The sequence below is a fragment of the Oreochromis aureus genome, linkage group 14 (genome assembly GCF_013358895.1).
Source record: "Oreochromis aureus strain Israel breed Guangdong linkage group 14, ZZ_aureus, whole genome shotgun sequence".
Classification (NCBI taxonomy): Eukaryota; Metazoa; Chordata; class Actinopteri; order Cichliformes; family Cichlidae; genus Oreochromis; species Oreochromis aureus.
In genome coordinates, this window is record NC_052955.1 from 28,929,716 (window position 1) to 28,956,909 (window position 27,194).

At 40.9% G+C, this 27,194-nt stretch overlaps 1 protein-coding gene across 4 annotated transcripts in view; it reads right to left on the reverse strand.

Moving 5' to 3' along the window:
* Positions 1 to 27,194, reverse strand: part of LOC116313826 (cGMP-dependent 3',5'-cyclic phosphodiesterase) — a 174,586-nt gene that overhangs the window by 92,974 nt on the left and 54,418 nt on the right. For 2 of the 4 annotated variants that reach the window (XM_039598135.1, XM_031731635.2), the window contains exon 2: positions 25,643 to 25,733. In XM_039598135.1, coding sequence (XP_039454069.1) covers positions 25,643 to 25,733 — 91 coding nt within the window. Of the gene's footprint in view, positions 1 to 25,642; positions 25,734 to 25,984; positions 26,120 to 27,194 lie in introns of those variants that run through there. The other 2 variants (XM_039598137.1, XM_039598136.1) reach the window with 2 other exon arrangements.

Sequence of the window (27,194 nt, forward strand, 5' to 3'; positions counted from 1 at the left end):
ATATTCTTTCCACCGTGGACGATTATTAAACACCAACGTCCATTATTCTGGTCTGTAGCAGCCCTACAATTTCTTTTTCCTGCCTAGAATAACACATCTTCACTTCCCATCGCCCCCACATCGACACGTCTATGTGACAGTTGCCACGGTGATAAACGGCACTGAGGAAGCACAATAATCTGATGGAAAAACAGTTAAGGACATCACAATGCACTTCATTCATTCTCGTCTCTGTCTTTTCATCACCCCGTCCATCGGTCTCACTTTCTCCATATGTCTGCTTTTTCTTTCTTTCTGCTCCTCTCTGTGCTTCGATGTCTTTTTGTTTCAGCCTCTCTGCCTTTATCGCCCACTCATTTTGTTTCTTCTCTGACTTGCCCAGATGCCCGTGTCCATGATGTCAATGGTAATGACACAGTATCGGTGTGTTTTTGTCCATGTGCATGTGTCTGTGTGTCTGTTAAATGGCAAAGCTATTTTTATGGTTTCTACGATATGGCTGAAAGGGCCTGAAGGCTAATGAAGAGACCGCATGGTGGTTCTGCTCGTTAGAAGGGGACCACCACTGAGTGTGTGTGAGTGTGTGTGTGTGCTATAAATTGGTACTGGTCCATGGGGGTCAGGTCATGATGACACTAACTAAAATGTAACACATTACATACACACTGACTCACCCAATGAGAAAATATAAAATGAGAGGTGCTGAAATCAGTCGAGCGGAGGCTTCAATTTGAATCATATTGTTGAAACGATGTAATCAGTATGCTTTGAAAGTTTTCGTGGGTTTAAGGAAAATACTTATACATTAAAATTTGCGTCTTAACAGTTTTTAGTTGTGCATACGGCCTGTAGGAATTTTTAACTCCTTATTGTTACTAGGGATATCACCAGAAACAATACCTACAGTACTTTTCAATAACAAAACAAACTGAAAGTTTGCCTCCTCCAGCTGACAAACAAGCCCCTCCCCTCACTAGCAGCTGAACAGACACTATTTGCCAAAAGTATTCACCCACCCAACCAGATGGTAAATGGTAAATAAACTTGTTCTTATATGGTGCTTTTCGACTCTACTTGAGTACTTTATACATAACCCATTCACACCCCAGATGTCCAAACTTAAAAGGAACTGTTAATGCTTCAGCATGCCAAGACATTCACGACAATTTCATGCTCCCAACTTTGTGGGAGCAGTTTGGGGATAGTTCCTCCTTGCTGCAGCATGACTACACACCAGTGCACAAAGCAAGGTCCATAAAGACATAGAAGAGCGAGTTTGGTGTTGAATAACTTACTGGCCTGATATAAATATTTAGACACAGTGATCTGGGTGAAGTAAGCAACTTGATAAAGGGGCCTGTCAACCAGTAATCGTCTTGCCTTTAAACGCATCCCATATTTGTTGTTAGCGTTAGCTAGCATCAGTCCTTACCAACTATGCCGGTTGCCTTGTAACCTTCGTTTGGAACTACACTTTGTCTTCCAGATGCTACAGTAGTACCTGTTGACACTCGTTGACACCTTTTGTCACAAGTTTGGGAAGGATGTTTGTCCAGGTGATAGCCAACTTTTACCCCAGCGCATGTGCTTTGCTTCGTGTTTAGTGTCTTCGCTAAAATCTTTTCATTGTGTGGTTTACACATTTGCTTGCAAATAACGGTTTGCTGATACAGTTCACTAAAATACAAATACCCTTTGGGGTTTTATCGGGAAGGGCATCTGGTATAAACCAACCGTGTGGAACTGTCCGCTATAGCAACCCCTTGTGACAATGGAGCAGCTAAAATTAGCTTTTTATTAGCAATTGTTACTCCATCTCCTGTCCTGCTGTGACGTTCTTGCCTTCTTGCAATAACTGTGTTGAAGATTTTGTGACTGTAGCTGAGTGGCTTGACAAGTGCATAGCAACATTAAAGAATTAAAGAGTTATTAAAGAGTTATTAAAATGTTAAACAGGCCAGCACATGCTAGTGTTAGCTGTTTAACTATTAGCACTATTATGTAGCTAATGATAAAGTGGTAATGTTGCAGCTAGACAGCAAACATTTTTAATCTTGCTGGACTGAAACCTTAATAGACAGTGCTCATTTAACAAAATATAACAATTATTTGTACCTAAAAAGTTTCATGTTTTTCATAAAGTCTCTAATTGAAGCTCAGAAAATTCTATGAACAGCAAGACAGAAACAGTAGCAGTTTTCAATTCTATCTGATGAGCAATGAAAATATAGGGACATATAAAGTGTAATAAATAGGCTGTAGCTCAATACATTTTCCAGGGATCAATAATGCTCTAATCTTTATTTAAAAAACGATTACGCCTCTTTTTGCCCCCCCACTGGTATCAAAACGAGTTTTTTCTTGGGTATTGATGTCAAGTTTGAAATTCTACCATAGAGATCAACCCGGCTTGTTACCATAGCTGGACTGTAACTTGCCCTCAACATTTGTTTTTTGGGGTTTTCTTTCACAATCTACATGCACACAAAATGAAAATGTTGATAGTGAAGAAGATGGAGGAACATTTATTGGAAAATCTGGTTTTAAGGATCTGCCCACCTACAATTCTGGTGAATTTTCAGTCCAAAATCTGCCCACACGTTGTATAAAATCTATTATAGCAAATAAATACTTCAGTGTGGTTCCATGGCTGGATAAATGAAATGATTTTTCAGTTCCAATCACCACACACTGAATGATCCACTGTTATTTTTTTTATAAGCTTGAATTTGTTAAAAAGCCTCAAACCTTTTTACCATGAGAGCTACTCAGAGAAATGAAATCTGTCGAGAGCTGCCATCTGATTTTATTAGAGCCACACTAAATGACACAACGCTGTGTATTTAGATTCAGACATATTCTCTTTTCTACTCATCCTGACACATCCATTTTTCTAAGCCATTACAATAGAGACTTTGTGTGACACATATTATATTCCATATTTTTATTATTTCACTTCCAAGTACAGTATATGATGAAGACAAAATACTAAATATATAAGTTAGCGAAAAAAGCACCTCGGCTCACCAGGTAAATAAAATAAGCTTTCTTGTTGCACAGTGAATCTGTCGTGCTTACTACATATACCAGCTGCACTGATATCAGTGAAGCACTGAAATCACTTCATATTACTTATTTTACTTGAACATTGAAGTATTTAGTGCCATGTACATACATGTACATGTACATATACATGAAGATGCTCTGACTTTCATTGGGAGTGACCACGATAGACAATTTTAGAAATGTGTATATCAGAGGGACAGCTCAGGTGGGGCAGTCTGGAGACTGTTAGAGAGGCAAAGCTGAAAATGGTTTAGACATGTGGAGAGGAAGGGTGGTGGATATACTGGACAAAGATGGAGCTGCCAGGCAGTAGAAAAAGACCACAGAGGATTTAGTGAAGGAGGACATGCAGAAGGTTGGTGTGATAGAGGAGGATGATAGTGATAGGGTGAGATGAAGGCAGATGATCTGCTGTGGAAAAAGAGGTGATTTGCTTTCCTCTGTTCTCTACCTTTTCCCCCCACCGAGTTTCTTTTTCTTCCCTGCAAGTGTGTTAGCTTCAATTCGCTTATCCCCCATACATCTAAACAAGTGCCACCACAAAGAGTTACGGAGTTATGGAGCAAACAACTATGAGGTCACTGAGATTTGGACTTAGGAGTAATTTTTTTTTCTTTCAAAAATGAGACAAAAAAACTGGCATGAATCAGTGTGTGACACTAGATGGCTTTTACTTTGAAAATACTCTACAGGAATCCTACAGTCATGGCCCATCCTGCAGTGCTTCTGATTGGATTGTGTTTAAAGATTTAGGCTGACGCGTCACTCTTCAGTGATGGTATTTGGCTGGTTTAGACATGAGGAGTGAACACAGCAGAGGCACCAAGTAAGTAACTTTAAGATTTCTGTAAATTTTATTCTATTGCTTTATAAACACCAAACTGATATTTTATTTATATGGAATCAAATCACAACAGTCATCCACAAAATGCTTTTACTGTAAGGTAAAGACCCTGCAGTACTCTGGATAAAACCCCAGCAATCACGTAACCCTCTATGAAAAAGAACTTTGCAACTATGTAAATGACAAACTTCCATTTGATCATATTTCACCTTAAATCCATTAAAAGAAAAAAATGTGGAACCCTTTAATTTCTAAACCCTGTCCCTGTAAACAGTGGTATCAGTGCTGTCATGTGGAATATGTTTAGAGCTGGTGCATGTTTTAATAAAAATACAGAAATTTTGGTGTTATGATATATTCCCTTATCAATATTCAGTCTCACCCATATTTAAAAGCTGTTTCTGGCCAGAAAGAGTGTCTGAGTCAAATTAAAGCTTGGACCTTTGTTTGCAAACTTATGTGCATGCGAAGGCTAAATGAGATTTAATATTAAGAAATCAGACCCTAATTGTTCTTATGTTTTCTACAAGAGGCAGCATCTCAGATGCCTTTACTAAATATATAAGATATGACACAATAAATAAGAATGACGCTTCTATGTATATATTATTATTGTTATACATGTTTGTTTACAAGTATTTTCATTCGTTTCACTTGGTTGTCATCACTCTTCTTCATCTAATCCAATCCTCATTAATTGTAATTTTATTTTTTCATTTTGCTGTGGTACGACCTTCAACAAAACATGTGCTGTGTAAGTCTCTTCTCATTCCTTGTAACTGCTTTTTTTTTAATAACAGCACTCTTGCAGAGAGCACGAGAAAAATTACAATCAAAATTGGTTTAATATTACTTTGTTTCATGTGCAGTGTTAATATCTACAGAGCTACATTACTCCTCAGCGGGAACATTGCTCCTTTTAATATCCCAATGGCGCCGCGGCAACAGTTAAGAAAGCATCTGGCTGTGTTGTTAGGATTAAATTCCACGATTAAAGTATACGAGGATAGGTTTGGGCTGACACTGACAGGTGAAAGCTGTCTGAATTTGCAGACACCTGTCCTGTGTGCCGTTACAGCTTCTGTCATCAGCTGCTTGCTGTCGTTGTCATTGGAGAACAGAAGGAAACAGAACGCAATCATCGTTGGGGGAGGCAATGTGCATGAAATTATTTCAGGGTGAACTTGAAACTGACACATGCACAGTTTTAGACTTTTGTTTTAATGTGGAACTGATCAGACAAACTCAAATCAGACAAGATGGAAGATGCTGAAGCGGCTATGAGGATTCAGGGACAGAAAAAAAGAAAAAAAACTGCCAGTGCATTCATATTATCAGAGGTCTCTGTGCACTTGAATAAGCCCAGGATGAATAGCTGAGCAGAGGAACAGGGCTGTTTAAAAGATAAGTAGAGAAGAAGAATGGTGCAAGGAGTAATGATGGAAAGGAGCAGATTTGAAGATTGACAGAAGAGGAGAGCGATAGACACGGGGAGAAAAAACAGGTGGGAGGAGAAAGTGTTGTAATTTAGAGTACAAATGGAGCGAGGGGGGGCGCAAAAAAAGTGAAGGGAAATGAGAAAATATGGAACGTACTGTACGCAAGGAGAGTTGGGTAGAATACATGATGAAAAGGAGAAAGAGACAGAGGGAGAATGAGGCATATCCGGCAAAGAATTGAGATCGAACAGACAGAAGGAAGAAGACAAAAGAAGATTTGAAAAGGCCAGAAAGAAAGAAGAGCAGGCGGAGGGGAGAAAAAAGCTGAGGAGACCGGGGTGACGGAGAGAGGTGCAGGGAGAGAGGAGGTAAAGACGAGAAGAGCGGAGAGATGAGGGGAGGGATAGCGGTCGTGATAGATGAGTAATGTCAGGTTCATTTCCTGAGGAGCAGAACAAGACAAAGCCCATTTAATATCTGTCACACACACACGCACCTTGGAGACACACGCCGACTGGTAGCGTGCCGGGTGTTAGCTGTATTTTTTGATAAAAGATTTGAGAGCCACAGAGTGCGCTTAGAATAGATAACATGTCATCTCATACTGATTTGATTTAATAGAAGACGCCTGCTGTTTAGCATGCTGCCATTGGTTTTAGAGCACGTGTGTGTGTCTGTGCGCATCGTCTGGTGTGCTCGTGTGTGCTCGCCATGCTCGGCCCAGGTGCCAGCAACTTTAAACGCATTTGATGCGAAGCAGAAATGTGATTTTGCCAGCATAGTAATAAGGGGCCGTAACAAAATAGCATAATAAAACGACATGATGTAATCAAGATAATTAAATTACAGGGAATCCTGTTTGCTTTGTCTCTGCCTTCTTTTTTATTGTGATCTATGTACACAGCTGCTGCCAGTCTGTCTGTCTTCCTGTATACGTGTGCGTTTTTATGCAACTTGTCCTTAGGACCATTTCTCAAGAGAGCCGTACAATTGATCTTTTTTATCAATGGTTACCTGTCCTGCTATTGGTTAATCAATTCCAGGGCAAACATTAAGATTAACTCTTTAAAAGAGGGAGATAATTGACTGCAAAGGCTTGACAGACATGCGTGTTGGAAGTGCAAGCTGGTAAAAGGACACAGAGACAGATGGATGCAGAGCAGCAGATGGAGGGATGGATGGGTAGAAACAGACTGAGATGGAAGTAAAGAGGAACTGAGAAGAAAGGGGAGAATATAAACCACGTATCATGGATGCAGTGATCATTGAAATGCTCCCTGACCTCTTTTTAAAACTCTCTGCCTAACACTTAACAGGTCGGGGCACACCTGACAGCTACTGTCATTCGTACTTCCACTACAACGAGGATAAAAACCACATGCAAAAATTAGATTTAAAGGAAAAACAAAATCGTCAGACAAACGAAAACGACAAAAACATTTGTTAAGAAAGGAACGTCGTTATGTTAAACTTATTAAAAATGCAATTTGCCATTTGAGGTAATCTAATAGTGAGAGACTGCAAGAGTGCAGGCCGTAATATTTTATTCTAAATTTCATTAGCAGCAACACTGGAGTAACGGGCTCCTTGTGTTTCTTTCTTTGGTAGGAGGCAGGGTGATGTATTTTGAACCATCTGTGTATGAGTTATACCTTGTTTAATAAGGCAATATAAAGATTTACAACAGTCGGGTGCCAGTATAAGTCACCTGATTGACGTGGCAACCTGTATACTGAAGGCTACAGTCCTTGCTGCAGGGGCCTGTGTTCAGGTCTGCCCCAGACCTTATCTTTCATGCCATTACGCCTCACTCTCTCCTTATTTCCTGTCAAATAATGGCTAAGATATAGCGGCCCTGAGTGGGCAAGAAAACACCAGCAAATGGAAGAATAGTAACACTAACACAACAGAAGTAATTTAAGGGACATGAAAGAAGAAGAAATTAAAAAATCTGGACCTGAAGACTGTTTTTTTCCTCCCAGCATATTTAAATAACATAATTTATCTAAACTTATTTGTAACTGCACAAACTTCTTAAAATATGAAAAACATCATGCTTGGAAAAAAAAGGTTACACCTAAAGTGATGGTGCTCAAAAGTTTAAGACTTCACATCAGCAAGATACGGCGCTGGCACGGCTGGCAGCCTTAACCCAATTTCCCTCGGGATGAATAAAGTATGATCAATCAATCAATCAATCAATCAATCAATCAATCAATCAATCAATCAATCAAGAGGAACATTTCAGCCTTTGATCCTTTAATCAGGCATTTCAATCAAACAGTCCGGTGGGGAGAAATCAATCAAGGATCAACATATCAATTTCACTGATAATGCAAAAATAATGTGGCTGCAAGACACATTTCACTTTAACTTAGTTGGAGCATCACTCGCTTGTTCTTTACTAGTATTATTCTGATAATAACAGTTTGATGGCTACTGTCGCTATGCTCCCTCCTTCTCACTTATAAGGAGAAGAAATGTTTTGAGGCTAAAACCCTAAAGGAAAAAAGTGGAAGGCATAGTCTGTGAAAAAGTAAATTAGGGCACTTTAGACAAATCCTTGCAAAACACAGGCTCGTTAAATGCTAAAGAAAATGTGTGAAAGTTTAAATATATCCCTTGGCAATACTTGCATATGGTCCAGCTTAAGTTGTCTGTTTTAGAAAACAAAAGATCAGCTGGGATAGGCTCCAGCGCCCCCGCAACCCTGGATTGGATAAGCGGAAGAGAATGGATGGAATACATGGATACATGAGATCACGTGCCTCATTTGTTTAAGACACCTTTGGAAGTCGTTTTAATCAGTAACTTTTGTTCTTTAAACCAACGCGGGGCTTGTTTTAGTCTGCAAACGCAGAGAGTAACATTCAGAAATTTCACATCAAAGAGAGTACAGCAGCAGAAATGTACCAGCTCCAGAAAAAACGATAAATCCTACAGTTTTTATCAACTGAAGACGCCCGAATCACTCCATTAATCAACAGCAGCAATGAAATGCTAATCTACTGTATCTGTCATGTAGCCACAATAAACCATGAAGACTTTAAACACCTTGGTTTCATACCCCGACTAGTATTCATTTTGATTTTCGTGGCAGTGTGGTACCAAATAAACAGGAAAACTGCAAAATTGCAGCTACAGAAAAACAAAATTATACTGCATTCCCTTTGAATCAAGTAGCGCTGGTTGTGATGTGGCATCATTTGGCACTAAAAGCACCAAGATTATTAAAATTTGATGTAATTAAGTAACGGCTCCAGGTCATTTGGAGGTGTGTTTCTCAGGCAGCTGTGCCAGCGTTAAGCCTTTAATAAGAAAAACATGCTTTATAAATCCTGTAAATTTTTGATACTTGCTCATTAACGTACAAACGGAGCACTAAAAGCGAAGGCTCGAACTGAGTAGCAACGACACTGGGTTGAGTTATCTGCATTACAGAGTTAGTGTGGATAATAACACATCGCTGTACGTTTTTTAAAAGTTTTTAAAATGATGTTTGCTTTCTTTTGATTCCTTTTTTTTTTTTAGTTTTTAATCATTCTCTTTAATGGATCCAGGAGAAACATCCTCTGAGTGTTAACAACAGTTGGTCCGTTTAAAGGACTTAATGCTGTCATTTATTTCTCATTTCAGAGCCGCCTGGAAACATTTAGTTAAATCAAACTGTCGATGTAAAATTGCACGAGAGAGAAAAAACAGTCCTCTTTTTTTAGTTACATTTAATGCTGTTTAGCCTCTCGATTACTTTTACATGTTGCCATCAGAGCAGGTTGCCCAGTTCAATAAGCGGTAATGCTCAAAGTTCATACAGCGATGATTTAGTGTGAAAACATTCATAAGTTTTAAGAGTTAAGAGCCTGAAAAACCCACAAGAAGCCTAACCGGAGACCCGGACGGAGCGTCGACATCACTTTGACATTTTGGCCGCGTTCGAGTATCGCTGAGCGACACACCAGACACACACATACACACTCTCTCCAACATGCTTGTCGAGCGGTTCAGGAGTCCACCGTAGATAACAGCCTTGCCCCTGATGCATGACATGGAAAAACTCTTTAGAGGACAGAAAGGCAATTATGGGAAGTTCAAGAGTATCTAGCTGTCAGGGAAATGTTCGTGTTGGAAGTCTGCACGGTAAAAAGAGGCAGATAAAAAAGAAAAAACAAAGACGAAGAATCAACAGAGTAAGTGAGAAGCACAGTGACGGGAAGACAAGGACAGCTGAGCTGAGTTGTGACTAGTTAACATGTTTGAAGATTAAAAAACGAGCAACTACTTGTCAACTTCTTGACAACACAACATAAACGCTGAAAAGGAATTAAATTGGCATTCACAAATCACTACGAGTGGCCTCTGTTTTTCTATATTAATGACGTTTCTGTTTGCTGTGCTGATTTTTTTTCCAGACCTCTGACTCACTGAAGCATTCGATACCTGCAATTATAATCCAGATAATTTGACTCTGTGGAGCACATATAAATGTACTGATTGCCATGCCACTTTAAAGGTGATAAAGGCTACTAATTAGCATCCAGTAAATTATGGCCCACCCAGGTAGCAGTGTTTGCAATGTAATTTCAACACTTCAAAGTTAAAGTACCTTTTCATGAAGTGCTCACCTTATTTTTTTTCTACTTCTAGCAAAAAAAAGTCCCCTTTTATCAGGCTTACGGCATTACTTTACACACTCCATGGGTTTTTTTTAGTAAAGTAAAACTTTCACAAAAGGCATTTTTCACAAACAAATACCGTTCATAGTTCTCTGCAATTCACAGAAAGTCAATTTAGAGTCTTTCATAATGCTGGTAGGAATGCAATTTAAGATTGATTTTCAAAAACGAAGCCAAACAAACGCGAAAGAAATCCAACCTTGAAATAACGCAGCCGCAGCTTCAATTCGAAGGCACAATACATGTCCTCAATAGAAAAGTTAAAATGAAGGCAAAAGTCTATCTTACATAACATACCTTACATACCTCAGCTTCGAATTAAACACATCCAGCCCCTAGCTCAATAATGAATGATGCCCCAAATAAATAAATAAATAAAAAGAGCACCAAATGTTTTTTTTCTTACTCCGCGTAAACATCTAGAGGCAATTCAATCATGTCCTCTCAGCATCAATGTTCAAACTTTTTCAGTTTAATTGAAAAAGTTGTTAAAACAGCAATCATCAAAATTCGAAGCTGCTCATTATTTGTGATGTAAATCTGTTTGCCCAGAGGCGAAACTTGTTCATTTACTCAGAGGCAGAGCGGCACAGAGGAACAGACCTCGGTGCCGGCACTGCAGGTGACGGTGGCTACGCCCTCAGGCACCGGATCCTTTTTAAAATGCCATGCAGCGTCGCCAGTGCTGAACGACTTCTTCTTTAGAGACACCTTCATACAACTCAAATGCCGATGGTGATGCCTCAGTACACTCGGTGGCAGGAGGCTACACCTCTTATTCAAACTCTGATGAACTGCCAGACTGAGCGCTGAGCTGTAACACAGAGGAAGGTCTCTTCTTTTTCTTTTTCTCCCTGGCATTTGGCCTTCAGACTGTGATCAACATCCTTATCCAAAAAAAAAAAGTTCTCCTTCAACTTTAAAAGTCAGACTTCATCTGCAGATAGTAAGAGAATGGTGCAGTGCATTCTGCTGCAGTGAGGTGGAAAAGAAACAGATCGAGAATACTGCAAATTATTTGTCAAGCAATTATCAGTAACTTTTTTTAAACACAATCTTCGAACTTGGCCTCCTCTTACCATCACAGTGTGTGTGGCTTTGCTGAAGGGTTGCAGCCCCAAAACTTCCTGAACACAGCAAAATAAAAAGAAAATAAAATGCTCTCAAACACCAGTGTACTGTAAGTCATCACTCTCAAAGGGATTACTTTTCTGTGTATCTATAGCCAAACACCGGCCTCTTTATTAGGCCTTACTAGAACCCGCTTTTACCTTCAGAACAGTTTCAGTTTTTCACAGCACAGAATCAACAAGATCCTGGAAACATTCCTCAGATGTCTGGGATGATGCGCTCCCGTTCCACCACATCTCAAAGGAGCTCCACTGGATTGAAATCTGGTGACTGTGGAGGGCATTTCATGTCCAAGAAACCAGTCTGAGATGATTTGGGCTTTGTGACATGATGCAGTATTTGCTGGAATTAGCCATCAGAGGATGGGTACACTGTGGTCATAAAGGTCAGCAGCAATACTCCGGCAGGCTGTGGTGTTAAAACAAACCTCAGTCTGGCCCAAAGTATGCCAAGAAAATATCTCCCACACCATTACACCACCACCAACAGCCTGAAGGTTCCCAGACAGACCCATGGTTTCATGTTGTTTACTCTAAATCCTGATCCCACCATCCAAATGTCACAGCAGAAATCACGAGTCATCAGACCAGGCAGGCGATGTCTTTCTAATCATCCTCAGTTTCCTGTTTTTAGCTGACAGAAGTGACATTTGGTGCGATTGTCTGGTGCTACAGACCATCTGCTTCAAGGTTTGATGTGTTGTGCATTCAGAGATGCTTTTTTGCATAACCTGGTTGTAACAAGTGGTTACTCAAGTTACCGTTGCCTTTCTATCAGCCTGACGCTGTCTCGCCATTTGGTTTGAACATCAGCAGGTCGTCTTCACCATGTCTAAATGCTCTGAGTTGCTGCCATTGGATTGCGTTGCGAGGAGTTTAAAGGGTGTACATAATAAAGTGGCCTAAAGTGTAAAATCCTGCATGCTCGATTGTTATGACACCATCAAGGCTCTTCACGTTATTTAATAGAGTGTCTTTTAGAGTTAGTCAGCCATCAAATGCTGGGTCAGCGCATTTTGTCACAGAGGCGTGAGAACTAATTTAAAATGCCATACAAGTAGTGCAAAAAGAGACCAAATCGGTTTAAGCTGCAAAGAATTACAGCTGTTATTGTGAATGTTATGATGAGAAGCTCCAGCAGACAATCATTTTAAGGGACTAACACAAGGCTGAGGATAAAGAAATTTGCGTTATGCCTCGATTCAGTTATTTCATCTTTTATGAGAGAAGCAGCTTCAAGACTCTATTACAGCCTCTTTACTGTCGGTTTGGATGTAGCAATCCTCAAACCATTACAGAGGTAAACAAGTTTAGGCATGGCTTGGCATGTCTGCACCCCCCTCTATGCATAAACCTTTTTAGTATTTTGGGGCATCTTTCCAAGCATGAGAAGTTTGAGAACCTTCGTTTTCTTTTTTATTGTATTTGAGCTTACAATAACACAAGGAGAACACTCAGCTATCCCTTTTTTAAAGTGATTCATTATTAATAAGGTTTTCTAAACTGTAATCATAGGCAAACGCTTTTATGCAATAAAGGTGCTTTGCATTTTGCATTCAATGTAAGATGTGTGACGTCACAAAGCAGCGTTAAATTCACAAAAAACAAACAAACATGCAGTCTGCTCACAGTTTTCTGCACATCAGTGTTCAGACAGACCGATGAGAAGAATACGGCTCATTTTTACATTGGCCGTCTGCAGGGATCTAAAAGCTCATATTTCCCCCTCAGTTAACTGTCAGTTTCTCCACAGGGATGTCTAAAAGCCACTCACATGTCTCGATGTATTCCTCCTGATAGAGCCGAGCTTTTAGAGTAAAAGGTACATAAGCCTGGGGGATGTTGACCTCTGTGCCTATGGAAATTTTTAAGTGTACCTCTGAGTGCATCATTGTGTGCGTGTGCGCGTGCCGCATCGACGTGTTTGCGTGGAGGTGAAAGGATTGATCTCTGTTATCGGTGCGAATCGGATTAATCGCGTAGGCCAGTAAACCACCATCTAACAAGGTGGAGTGGTGAAAACACACCTACATAAAGACACGCATGTATGCACCCACACACGCACAAACGCCTACACCCTCACATCTGAATACACATACTGAAACCTCTCCGATAGGAAAACTTGAGCATGTTAGAAGCATATATAAAGGTCAACACTGAAAAGTGGCACAGTACACTGCATAGGCGTATACAGTACACACACACACAAGCAGCTACACATTGCAAGTGGACAGGAACTAAGTGTGAGAGACCCAGAAAGAAAGGGACACGCCCCTCTATTTTAGTTCAATCCCCTGGGGAAATCACATACTGACACCTCTTCTCCTGCTGTTCTTTCACCCACTTCCTCAGTTCTTTTTTCTTTTTTCCTCTGGCTTTTATTCTCCCCTCTATTCAAGTCTCCATTCAGTAATGGTCTATTACCACAATGGAAGGCCCACAAATTGAATGGGACAGAATGAGAATAGCACCAAAACACACAAACAGCTACAAAAAATTCACACCGTGTCACATTAGGAAGGAAATGAAGAGTGAAGAGAAAAGTGCACCTTTTTCTTTATCTATCTATCTATCTATCTATCTATCTATCTATCTATCTATCTATCTATCTATCTATCTATCTATCTATCTCGTCCACCTCTCAGTACCTATTATTCATACTGCCTCTCTTCTGCCTCTGCACTCACATCCTTATCTAACTTGGCCTCGCTGGCGTTAAGCTACTGCAGTGATGCCAGATGAACAGAAAACCATCTACTTTTTTTTTTTTTTGGGAAAAGAAGCGTGGGCAGGCCACCCACCTTAAATTTTGGATTTTATGCCGTTGCTCATAAACTAGTGAACAGTTGTTGAGTAAAAAAAAGGTTGTTTTTATGAGGCATAGGCATGAGTGGGATGAAGCAAGAAACACAGAAAAAGGTGAGACATATGTTTATATATGCATGCTTTTTGTTGCCTGGTAAACTAAATTTACGTTATATAATATTACAGGATGTCTTTGCCATCCTCAAAATAGAATAAGAAAAATTTAGTGGTCGTGATGGACGCACATGCAGCTTTTGGCTAAGAAATCCCATAAAGCCTAAATGGCTTTGGCGCTTAGATGAAAGAAGGGTAATGTATTGTTATGCTGCACTTCATCTCACACTTACAGCGTCCAAACAATGATTCATAATTCTCTGAAATTCATGTTATTTATTTAAGCTTTATTTAATCAGGAAAATAGGACTCTCCTGAAATTAAAAATGTCTTTTACAAGAGATCCCTGGCGAAGAAAGAAAGCAGTGCAACCAGCAGAGTTGCATAAACTCAAGTTAAGTAGACTGAAATACAGGCGATAAAAAATAAAAATACAAAAACAACCAAATTTTATAAACTTCGGAGCCAATAAACCCTAAAACTCATTGCCTGCTGCCTGAAACACGGATAATACAATTCAAAAACTTGCAGCCTGGAGTAACTACTTTAAAATCACCTGAAGTTTTACTGAGACCAGTTCCTTAAGTTTTTGTTGATGTTGAAATGTTAATTGGATTCTCCCTGCAGACTACCCCGACGATCAGGCATGTGTACGTCCACCTTTTAACTTTTCATGACTTATATTTTTTCAGACATGCAGCAAAAACACCGACTGCAGCTCATTACCAAACTCTGGACTGACCGAACACTTGCCCTTATAGCTTTATTCTGTGTGTAGTTATATTATTAATGATGTGCCAGTCAGAAATCTGAAGAAACTGACATTAAAATATTGTTACTGCCAGAAGTTTCCTGCAACCTTAAGCAACACATAGTTGGTTTTTTATCATTAAAGTAGCAAATGAGGCTAAAAACCTTCCATTTTGACCGAGGTCACAAACCTCCCTTAGTTATGGAGCTGCAGACTCAGGCTATTAAGGACATGGCATGATGCACCGAGCGTTTTCCTCCACTCCCTAGTTTTTCACTCGCCATGCATTTATAATGTGCATACTGTAGGACCACTATGGCAGGCCATTAACTGTTTTCTATCCTCTCCCATAGCTTGTATTTTCTCCTGTTTGTTGTTGGTTTTTATGCTTTTTTTTTCTCTGAGTTCTTTTTTCCCACCATCACCCTCTGCTTGCTCACTGTGGATCATCAGATAACTGGGACTCCCTCTTAAATATTGTATGATCTTTACCTCACAATGCAAAGCACCTTGGACTGAATTGAATTAAACTCTGACAAACATCAGCTTGCACCATGAAATCCTGCAAAGGCGTATCTGTTGCTGTACTTGCTTAAAGAGTTTCTGGGTAGAGGATCACTTTAAGAAAGAGTTGCAGAACAACTTCTCTATATCCTTTCTGCCTACATGAGGTGAATGATGACTCACCGCTTGTTTCTTTCTTCTGTTTTGCTCAAAGTGGTGAATGCGCCTGGAGGCAGATAAAGCCACCTCACAATTTCACTTTTCTTGTTGTACTGTGGCAAGGCCACAGACGAATTAGCTTCAGAGAGGGGTCAGTTACTGCAAAGTGGGTTTTGCAAAAGGCGAATAGATCATTTCTTCTTAACAGGCATACAATTTAAACTGACTTCTCACTGGGCGAATATACCATTTCTTTACACATGAGAGCCAGAGGGCTTTAAGAAGCAGCAAGTCATGTCATGTACCAAAATCCGAGGAAGCGAGAAGCAGCGTGGATTACATGCTTCTCTCTTGATCGCGGGCTAATGAATCCACGCATATGCTTAAGAGTAATGTCCATGGAGCCCTGGGGAGCATTTTTGTGTGCTGAATAAATCAAAGTTCTTCTCCGTTTTCTTTTTGTTCTTGTCGGGGCAGAGGTGAGGAAATAATTAAGACCCAATTTTTACTTTCATGTCATATTTACAATTTTTTTTTAATTGGTGTGGACAGCTTTGCTGTAAAAGCTTTGTGAAAATTAATTTATTCCTAATTAATTTAATATTTTGCTAAACTAATTCATGTTTATATGTATGAGTGGTCCAATTACAAAACTGTTGTTCACAGACAACAAAACCCACAGTTTCTAAAGCACAAGACCTGTGGCTGGTAATCAATGTAATATACTGGTTGTGTTTAGTTAAAACCCAGTGAGTGACCACAGGTTACAAACTGGAGAGACAATAAGAAGTAATGTCATGTTCACTGCAGGAAAAAAATGTTATATTACAATAACATTATAGTTTATTTTTATTTTTAGGACCATTTCTTGCAAGTCAGTCTCCCCCGATCTCTGCCTACCTTCATTTCTACATTAAATAAATGCCCAGAAATGAACAACAACGAAGGTTCAGCATCCCCGGGGTATCTTTTAGGAGTCTCTTACCCTACTGTAGCATCAGTCACATGAAGCTGGTTATCAACTCATTAACTTAACTCAGTGTATTCCCTGCACATTAACATAAAACCTGGAAGAAAAGCCAGCAAAAATAATGAATGTGCAAGTTAACAGACTTATCGATATCATAGCTCTCTCGCAAGGACACGAGAAAATCAGATGGATTATAATTGAGTATTTCATAAGCGTACTATTTAAAAGATGGGTTTAGTTTTTATTCTTCCAGCTGCAGTCTGAGGAAAGAATAAATATAAAAACAGAATTTATTTTATGTGCAAAATGTAATACTAAGGTCTACAGGTGTTTTAGGATCACATATTCGTGCCAATAGCATCCCTGTGTTTCCCTGATGCTAACATTAGACGTTAGGTCTAAAGGATCTTCCAACATTACCTGCTCCACAGCAGGTTAAGTTACCATGGCAATGTACCCGATAAGAAGTGAACTGCCTTCATAGCACAGAAACCCTAAAGTTATTTGGATATGATGAAATCGTGCTTCGTAGTACAGCCCTCAGTTTGGGGTTCAGAGTCAGCGCCCAAAGCACTTCAATACGAGGACAAGAGCAGCTGAGGAACAAGCCCGCAATTAAAGGATGAGTAACTATATCTCATCTTTAACCTTATTAGAGGCAAAACAATCAATTAAAATGCAAGAACGTGATTAATGGAAACCATCCACGGCAACAGTTTTTGTGGCCTCGTAGTGTTTGGCTGCAGTCTTTGGAAGCTCTCGTGCCTGCTTGCCTTGTTTTTCGTCATATCAACATTGCCAGCTGACAAAGAACGTGTCGTGATTATCACCTTTCTGTCTGAATGAAAGGGGGGGGGCTCGAATGCCTACTCGTTCTTTTTGGAGTTTTGCAACTCAGCAGGGTGCCTGGACAACAAATATACAGCCGTACAGCATATTTACCTACAGATATGTGAGAGTAGCGGTCTGTGGGTATGTGAACACGCGCATGCAAGCAGAAGGAGAAAGAGCTTGTTCAATGCCCCACAGGGATCCACTTGAGATAAAATTCAGCAGCTCTGAATAATACAGTCCATTTATCAAAGAAAAAGCGCTAACCCTGACATGCGCACGCACACAACGCATATATACAGCGCTCACAGAGGGTTGTTGTGGAGTGAAGGTGCCCTTGTGTCCGCGGTCATTTATCAGAATGTGTAATTCAAAGTGCCATGGCAGGCGAAGCCCGATGGTCTGAACTTGAATTTCTTCTCATTGCTTTGAACCGTACAGCATGTAATGCAACACTGCTGTGCCCCTGTAAAGTAAAACACCCTCTCCCCTCTGTCTGGATTTGCATCAGTCAGCCACAGAAAGCCCCGCCACGGGAAAAATGCCACCACAGCAGGACAAGAAGGCAAATAAGCAAAAGCACTATCTTTTATCTTAACAATGCAGAAAAAAAAGTTTGAAGCAACTTTGCTTTTTAATAATATAAAGTTTCCTAACAACCATCATTAAGTAAAAATACATAAATTTAACCATGCTCCAAAATCCTCATCTGGGAGCCACGGGACGAAACAACCAAACTATGTAAAGTAGGTAGAAATACCTCAACCACATACTCTGGTTAATTCTTACTAACCAAAAATACATTAATATTACAGTTTTAGTACAAGTAAAAGTTGATTTTGGTAGTGAAAATTGTAGAGTAAAGGTATTGTGATATTTGTAGCCACTGCAAATTTAAATATGTAAAAGAAAACAATCACTTATATTAAATGAGAGTATAGCACTCACTATAACACAAAGTCAGCTAAACCTCAGGAGTGTTACAGTTTTTCTCAGTTGCTTTGGTGCATTTCTCACAACAGAATTAAACTTTGCACAATAGTTAGTTCAACCTCCACAACATGTAGTCGTTTTGGCACAACCTTGTGGCGGTTTCATGTTCATTTCGTCCAAAGGCAAATGCCTTTGGACATGAAGCAGTTGAGTAAGTACAAATATCTAAAGAATGGTCACTTTTGACTTGCTATTCATCACTATCTCTTTGCTTCTATCATGAATGTCACAATTATTTATACTTGTACCGGCTGAATAGTCATTGTCCATACAACTAATAGTCTTCATTTCATTGCTTGTGTCAGTGCACTCAAAATTGTTGAACATCTTGTCAAACAATTTGTACACCCATTTTGAAAACCCTATTTTTAAGGAGTTTCCATGAAAATCTCCATAAATTACTTTTCTCAGGTGAACCTTATCTCACACTAATGAAAATTGGTGTGTGTTACTCTTACTTGCAACCAATGAAAAGCCTCTTCTACCCAGTCATAGGTGAATCGCGTTACAGTATCCCCTACTCTACAAGTATATATATATGATGTAAACCAACAGACAGGATTGGCATGAGGTGCATACTGAATCTACAAAAGCTTGTGATGACATCACAGCAGAGTCCTGCAGAGGGTGGATTCGACACTCCAGACGATACTTTCCCCGATGCATCGATAGAGCTGACATTCGTTGTGATGTTGATGCAAATATGTGGGCAGACAGACGGGAGCGTCTAGATATCAGTGACTGATATGCAGCAGTGTCTGTTTTTCAGGGGTTTTTTTGTTTCATAACTACTGCAGTAAGGTTTACTGTCTAAGTGAGTTTATGTTTGCTGTAAAATATTTGATTTATTGTATTTCCCCAGTTGCACAATGTTGTGCACAGTTTCAATTGAATATTATCAAGAGTGCATATGAAGTGTCTTGAGTTTCCTTTACAATTTATGGTTTTCAGACTTGACATGTCATTGGGAAGCACCTACAAAGAAATCCGTCACAATGAGAACATGTTCAAACCATTTGATTTTGTGACCAAAGGTGCTGGTGTACTGACTTGTAATTGTGACAGCCCAGAAACTTTGATTGATATAAGTACTTGCTTTTGATGAATATATTATCTGTTTTGATTAAGGGACTTGCTTTTGAAGCATTGACTACTTATTTTGAGCAACTGACTTGCTTTTGAACAACTGACTTTTCTTTTTGATGAAGTGACTCACTTTTGCAAGTTATCCACCATGTTTTGCAGTTTGCACTAATTGTTTTGAGAAGAGCCTTAGTAGTGGTGCAGAGATCAATTCTGTTGTGAGAAATGCACCAAAGCAACTGAGAAAAACTGTAATCTGTCCAGTTAGAAATCACGAAACACTGAGTTCATTTCACCTGCTTTGATGCAAATGAAAGTGATAACAGGTGCAACAGAGAGGCGACAATAACACAAGACCAACAAAGTTGTTTGGTCTTGTAGCTGCTGTCCATAGATCATTTCTTTCTTATTATTTAAACCTCCTGAGTGTTTTTCCTCTTCTTTTGCTTTTTTCTCGTCAGTGTTGGTAGCATGAGACTGTGCCTGTAGCCCATACTGGTAGCCCAGCTCCTCCAGGATGGCACATCCATATTGCAAAAAGGTGTCTTTGTCTCAACAGTGTAGAGGAAATATCCGAGTTGAGCTGTTACATGTGGAGAGCTGGACAGGGCAGTTGAAGGGCAATCACCTAGCCCGAAATAACCTCCAGTGGATTACTCATGTGCATGTTTCTGACCAAACTGTCAGATACCGACTCGATGAGGGTGGCACGACGGCCTGAGGTCCTTTAGTGGGACCTGTGCTCACAGACCGGCATCGTGTAGCTCGACTGGCATTCACCTGAGAACACCAGAACTGACAGGTCCGCTACTGGCGCCCTGTTCTCTTCACAGATGAGAGCAGATTCACACTGAGCTCATGCGACAGACATGAAGAGTCTGGAGACAACGTGGCGAACACAGTGGTACCTGCAACATCATCCAGCTGTTTTGGCAATAGGTCATTGATGAAATGCGCGGTCACGTCCTTGGAGGGTCACACAGACCTCCACGTGTTAGCCAGCTGTAGCCTGATTGCTGTTAGCAGGATTAAATCCTCACCTATTGTCACACCTTACGCTAGGGGTGGGTTCCTCCTGGTGCAGGACAATGCGCTGCCCCATGAGGCCAGAATGTGTAGGCAATCCCTGAATGATGGAGGCACTGATGCCATTGTCTAGCCCTGATTTGTCCCAGACCTGAATCTAATGAGAACTTCAGGGAGTTTTTACATCGATGCACCTGTCACCAACAGATAGCACCACAGACTGATCAGGAGCTAACTCATACCCTGATCCCTGTCTGGAAGGAGATCCCCAAGGACACCATCCACCATCTCATCAGGAGCATTTACAGATGTTGTCCGAAGTGCATCCAAGTCAGATCAGGCTTTGATTTCAGATTTTAATGTTGATTTTTAACCTGCTTATTTCATTGATCAGCTTCTGGTGTGATTTAAGTGTTTTGAGCATTGCACAACTTACTGTAGTTGTGGCTCACATCATCAGGCACCTTTAATTAAAACATTTCATCAGTTCTCTTAATGACTTTTGGATTTTTTCATTTGCATTAAAGTAGAAGACAAATTATTGCAACCAAAGCAGGTAACCTTCCTCTTTGCTTCTGCACTGGGGCTAAGCAAGGATGAATGTTTTAAGATTACTGCAATGAAACCTACGAATGAGATGACTGATAAAGAATGATGGTGTGTAAACTTCAAACTGACACCTGCACAAAAAGACAATGAAAAGAAATGTGGTCTATTTTCCCTTTAGGCTATACAGTATAACGCTCACTACGAAGTTTGATCTGCAAACAAACTGAAACTGTCCTTGATTAAAACATCAAAGCAGAACAACACAGGCTGTACGAATGAATATCTGCTGAGTTTGATTTAATTAAACAGCTTATTATTGCTTCGTGTTTACTCTGAGCCTCGGGTTCAGCAATTCTGCTACAAGGAGGAGGGGTTTCTGTTTTTGATCATGCACAGGTTGGTGCTGCTCTGTGCACAACACAATCAAATTGAAAAATGGACGTCCATAAGAGTAAAGTTCACTGAAAAGTTTCTTTCCCAGCAGAGAGCACGGCATATACAGAATCCTAATATTTAAAGCAAACTATTGTTGTCTGGTCCAATACTGTACTTTTCCAAAACATTTACAGAAAATCAAACAAAGTCCACAGGCAATCACGCAACAAGCTCACCGAGCACCGCTGTCTACATCAGTTAATGAGCCACCAAGCTTGCCTGCTGCCTTCACCGAACGGGCAATCGATTCAAGCTGTCACCTCACTGCACATTCTCCGCCGCTGCAGCCACTGCTCATGCATGACACACCTACCTGTTATTACCCAGTCCCTTGAGGTTTGGAATCGAAATACTGCGTTGGGAATTGGAAAACCTTATGAATCCTGCTCCCCATAGTTTCAGTTGTGCCACAATCGATCAGCGCAATAAAACCCAGAGCAGAAGCTCATACATGCTGGATATTAACTGTAAGACTGCAAGTATGTGGAGCTCCACAATATTATGTACAAGACACACATAGCAAGCAAATCATCCTCCAGATAATTTGATCTCCATGTGGTTTCTGCTGCATGTAAACGTCCTTCCCATCATGTAAAATGATGCAGTCTCCTTACTTGTTGCACAGCTTTAGATATCTTTGGAGTTGTGACTGTGCGGTACATTTAATGCATGATTCCAGACTTTGCATTTAAAGAATTTACACATGACTGAGGTATAATTTAGATGCAGGCACGCAGGCGATGAGACACGCACTCTGTGCTCTGCCATCATCTATATGAAGAGCACTTTAAAATATTCTCACTACAATGCTCGTGAGTCACTTGAGTCTTCACGACCCTGCTACTGCAGGTTTTAAGGGTCGTGTAATTCGAGGTTATCTGCCGCTGCGAAGTGACTGACAATCCACCTTCCATGTAGCGGCACACCCACACCACCTCACATGCAGTTCAGCGACACACACACACACACACACACAGGTCACTGGTCTTCTGCGACCATTTGAGGCGATTTGTTTCAATTGCCTGATCAACAACAATGGGATCAGCGGTGTGTGTATTTGGCTGAATCCGCTGAATATGAAGCTCCAGGTTCGCTGCTTACAGCCCCATGTCGCATCGGTGGTATATTATTGAGGATAAAATCAAGTCAGACAAGAAGAAATACACTCTGGAGGTTTCACACGAGGCTGAAAAGGCCACATCAGGGCTTAAGGGCAACAGCGCTGCTTCCTGATGTCTCCTTTCAAAAGGAAAATGTTTGATATTAGCGGGATATTAGCGACTTTTTGCATCAGACTCTGGCTACAGTGGATGCATTTTTTTTTCAGTGATTCCTTCTACTGGCTCCAAAAGAGAATTCAAGATTAAATAAATACCTTTTTGGAGTATAAGCCAAGCTTAAAATAACGAGATAAGACAAGCTATTTTGACTAATAGTGAAAGAGCAGTGCGTCAGTAGCTTTACTGTGAGCTCAGCTCTATGTCTTATTGTTTTGCATGTATGCAAATGAACTGTGGACACCCGGATCTGCCCACAACCACTAGATCAGACTGTATGAACAGGTAAAAATGTATAAAATATTTCACCTTACGCAAGCAACAAGTAAAATGGTTTTCTTAAACCTTTGTCGTCAGATCAGATTAACACTTTTATCTCAAGGGCAGGCACGCTCATATAGAGCAAGCAGATACATGCCCAGTGCAACTAATGCAATAGTCATGTTTTAACCCCCATAAGAAAGCTTTCTCTTCCAGCGGTGAGGTCCGAGCACAGAGTCTAACCCTCGCTCCCCAAACTCACAATTATAACACTATACAACGCAAACCCCCAGTGGGCTAAACCTACTCCATTCAGCAGAACCACTTTCATGTCATTAAGGTCAAGCTATCAGGGGAGCTCGTCTCTGGAGTTCTGGGACACACACTCAAATCCCCTCACGCACACACAGAAATAATTACAGGGTTTTTTTCCTTCGTAATTCAAATGGGCTTTTTTTCTTCCACCTTAACATTCAGTGCAGAATTTTCCCCTGCTTTTAACCCGTGCCCGTCATCTTTGGCTAAATGAGAAGAAAACGTGGAAACATCTGTGCAGAGAAATGAGAAAATGACAAGGATAGCGGATAACTGGGAGCTGGAGGAGAAAGGTGAATGAACACACCTGTCCACAAGTGTTGCTTCTGCACGCACTTGTTGAAAGTCACAGAGCTCGCAGACATGTACGTAAACACTTCAGAGACTTTGGAGTGAAGCATGTTTGTGTGAGTATAAGCATCTATGAAGCCAAAATGATAATAATAATAATTTGTATTGACACCCAGACACCCAGTGGAGTGGAGAGTGAGAAGAATCCACAAAAATAATTATTTTGTTAAACAACCTCCGATTCCCTGATGAACTAATCCTCACATCTGTTTCACTGGAGACTGAGGAGAGATGAGTCTGCTGCTTTTACTGCCGCACTGTCTCGCAGGCACGTACAAGGCAGCATATAAGCGAATGCATTTTACTCCATCACTGTATAAACTCACAAATCTCATAATTTCAGTGATGCATGACAGCAGATACGAACACTGAGGTTCTTCTTAATCGCCCTCCACCCCTCCAGCTCCTACTTATCTGCCATCCAGAGTACTGTAAGATCCATGGTGTCACAAAAATACTTTATTGTGGACAAAACTGCACTCAAGAAAATGAATGCAAAAACTTTCTCTCCCTTTAAAGTGCACATTTGTAACCTGTAGCAACTGTGACGCTTCAGGCCGTCCTACTGCAGGGCGTTACGCTCCCTCCAGACCAAATCACACAAGGAATTACAGTACGGGTGACGACAACTAACCATTAACAAACAAAACAGGCTGTAAGAGAGGAATGCAGTTGGACAGGACTTTCAGCCATGTAACCTGAGTGCGGAAACACGTACGTGGACATCTGACGCACAAATGCATTTTCAGCGTAAAGGCAGATACACACATACCGTACCTGCAGGCAGGTGTGTACGAATGAAAGCCGCAAGAATAAAAGAAGTACGTCGCTGCAGTCAAACACACAAAAGGTAGTAATGTTTTTTACATGAAGCAACATGTGGACAAAAAAAGTGTCGGGAAACACCACAGTGGATTTTTCAGACCCATGTTTAGGTGTCCAGCACGTCTTTGTTCTCAGAAACACCGACACGGATAAAGCATTTCTTTATGTTTATCACCTAACCCGCATGTGTGACACTGCACATGCGCCTACACCCCTGTGAGCATATATCTAGGTAATTGAATCTGAGCACAACATGTCAACACTGGCAGCCAATCAAACTTTCTTTCTTTTTTTCCTTTTTTTAATTCCACTCCCAACACTATATCTCTCAGCAATATAACTCACAAATGCACGCATACGCTCACGCTGCTTGACGGCACATGTGAATATAACAGAGGGTAGCAATTGTAGATTTTATGCATCTGTGTGTCATAAATCATACAAATGCAAAATAAGGAGCAGTAGGGATGACAGGATGCAGGGGGAAGTAGGAAAGATGAAACAACACGAGGCTTGTTGATCTGGGGACCGCAAGAACAAACAGCGGCAATTTAACTGTTAGCCTAAAACAAACACACACATACACACCCACACACACACACACGTGCAAACAAGCACACCACAAGTGAATAGAGACTGCAGTGCACAGGGCTCATCTGCCATTGAAAGAAAAGGCACTGTCTTTAATTTCCTACCTTTCATGTTTATAGCTGCTTTATGTTTCATCTTTCCATTCCTTATCCCCCCACCCAACCTCCCCCCACTCACTCTCTCTCTCTCTCTCTCTTTCACACACACACACACACACATGCAGAGAAGTAATAAGCCTCTCAGTGACTCAATCAACAGAAAAAGAGAGAAAGCAACAGGAGCTGAAACTTACCTTCCACAGACAAAAAGTCATCATTAGCACCCCCCCAAAAAATAGAATAGAGAGGGACAAAAAAAGAGAGAGCGGGGGGGTGTGTGTTAAAGGGAGGACAAAGGAAGGGACGATGAGACTGATTGTATATTGGGAAAACCGGAGAGTTGAAGGAAAATGTTTAAAAAAATCAGTATTGTTGTTTATAATTGAAAGGAAGATGAAACAGAATAGAGGGCAGAGGGCGCAGAGGATATTGCATCCTGTTTTTCAGGCAGTGTGGACAGAAGAGAAGAGAAGAGAAGAGAAGAGAAGAGAAGAGAAGAGAAGAGAAGAGAAGAGAAGAGAAGAGAAGAGAAGAGAAGAGAAGAGATCCTACCTGGAGTTGTTCGGACAGCGTGGTGGACTGTCTGGCACTCAGGGCTGGAGCTGAACTCTCGTCAGGACGCAGGAACACTTGCTGACCACGTCTGTCGGGATCAAAAACAGCAGTCAGGACCTCTGTGTGTGTCTGCATGTTTGAGTTGTCCTCTGTGCACGCCAGCTGTCAGACTCTAAGTGATAAGCTGCTGGCAAAGGAGCATTTCCATTCACACACACACACACTCCTAGACACAACAATTTATCTCTTCCTACATCTGAAAGGTGCAAGAATTTAAAGGTGTGTGTGAGGGAATGTAGGAGGGGAGAAAAAAGGTGAATGTGTTTGTGAAGTCCTTACAGGTCCTTTCCTTTCTTCCTCTCAAGCGCAGTCATGTCATCTCCACCTGTCGTACGCAGAGAGAGCGCCGGAGTCACACACACATTCGCACACACGGCGAAGTACCGAAGCACACACTCGCGCTGGCAGGCTGAGACGCACACTGGCGCGCTAACTCCACGAGCTGCAATGCATAGAGCTGAGAGTGAACACAGTCCCTCCTCCTCTCTCCTCCCACCTCTCTCTCATGCTCGCTCTCTCTCTCTTTTTCTCTTTCTATGTTCCTCCTCTGGGTCTTACCGCCTCCCTCAAACCCTCCCCATGATTCATCTCTCTACTGCCAGTATGTACGCTGAAGGGAACACTGTTATAAAGACACACATAATGGACCGACTTTAAAAAAAGAAATAGAATTACCATCTCGGTTTTGTTGTTTGCTTCTGCCAACATGTTCTTATATATAAATATATGTATATAGTGATAAAATGTCAGGTTAAACTGATTTTACTTGGCTTTGTTACCTGTGTTTTCTTGCTTTTTTGTTGGTTTGTCAGTTCACCGAGACAGAATAAAACTCCCTGTATTTGTTCATGAGCCAATTCTAATGGAACAAAACTGCAGGCATGCTTCAAATATGGATGTGGCTGCAAAGAAGCTACAAATTCTAAAACATGGATGCTTTCCTAACGTCATCAACCGAGCATCACAGAAGATCTCTACAGACAGCAGCCAGTGTTGGAGTCCCAAACTCAGACATATAATCACAAGCTCACCTTCTGTATAGATTTATTTCCTATTTGCACGGCGTCATGTCACACTGAAGCTGACCTTTGACCTTTTGAATATAAAATTTTAATTCACTGCTTTATTCTGTTAGGTATTTTTCTTATGGTCAGAAATATGTTTGTGTCATTCATCCATCCACAAAATTATTGGTCATCTGGCTCCATCTCACCCTGTCCCCATCATCCTCTGCAACATCAAGCTTCTGCATGTCCTCCTTCACTACATCCATGAATCTTACTCTGTAGTCTTCCTCTTTTCCTTCTGTCTGGCAACTTCATCTGTCCAACATTGCCACCTTCCCTCCTCTTCACACGTCCAGACCATCTCAGCCTTCCCTCTCTAACTTTGTCTCCAAACTGCTCGACTTAAGCTGTTCCTCTGATGTACTCATTTCTCTTCCATCCTGGTCACTCCCAATGAGGCACCTCTAGCTCTGCCTCCTGTC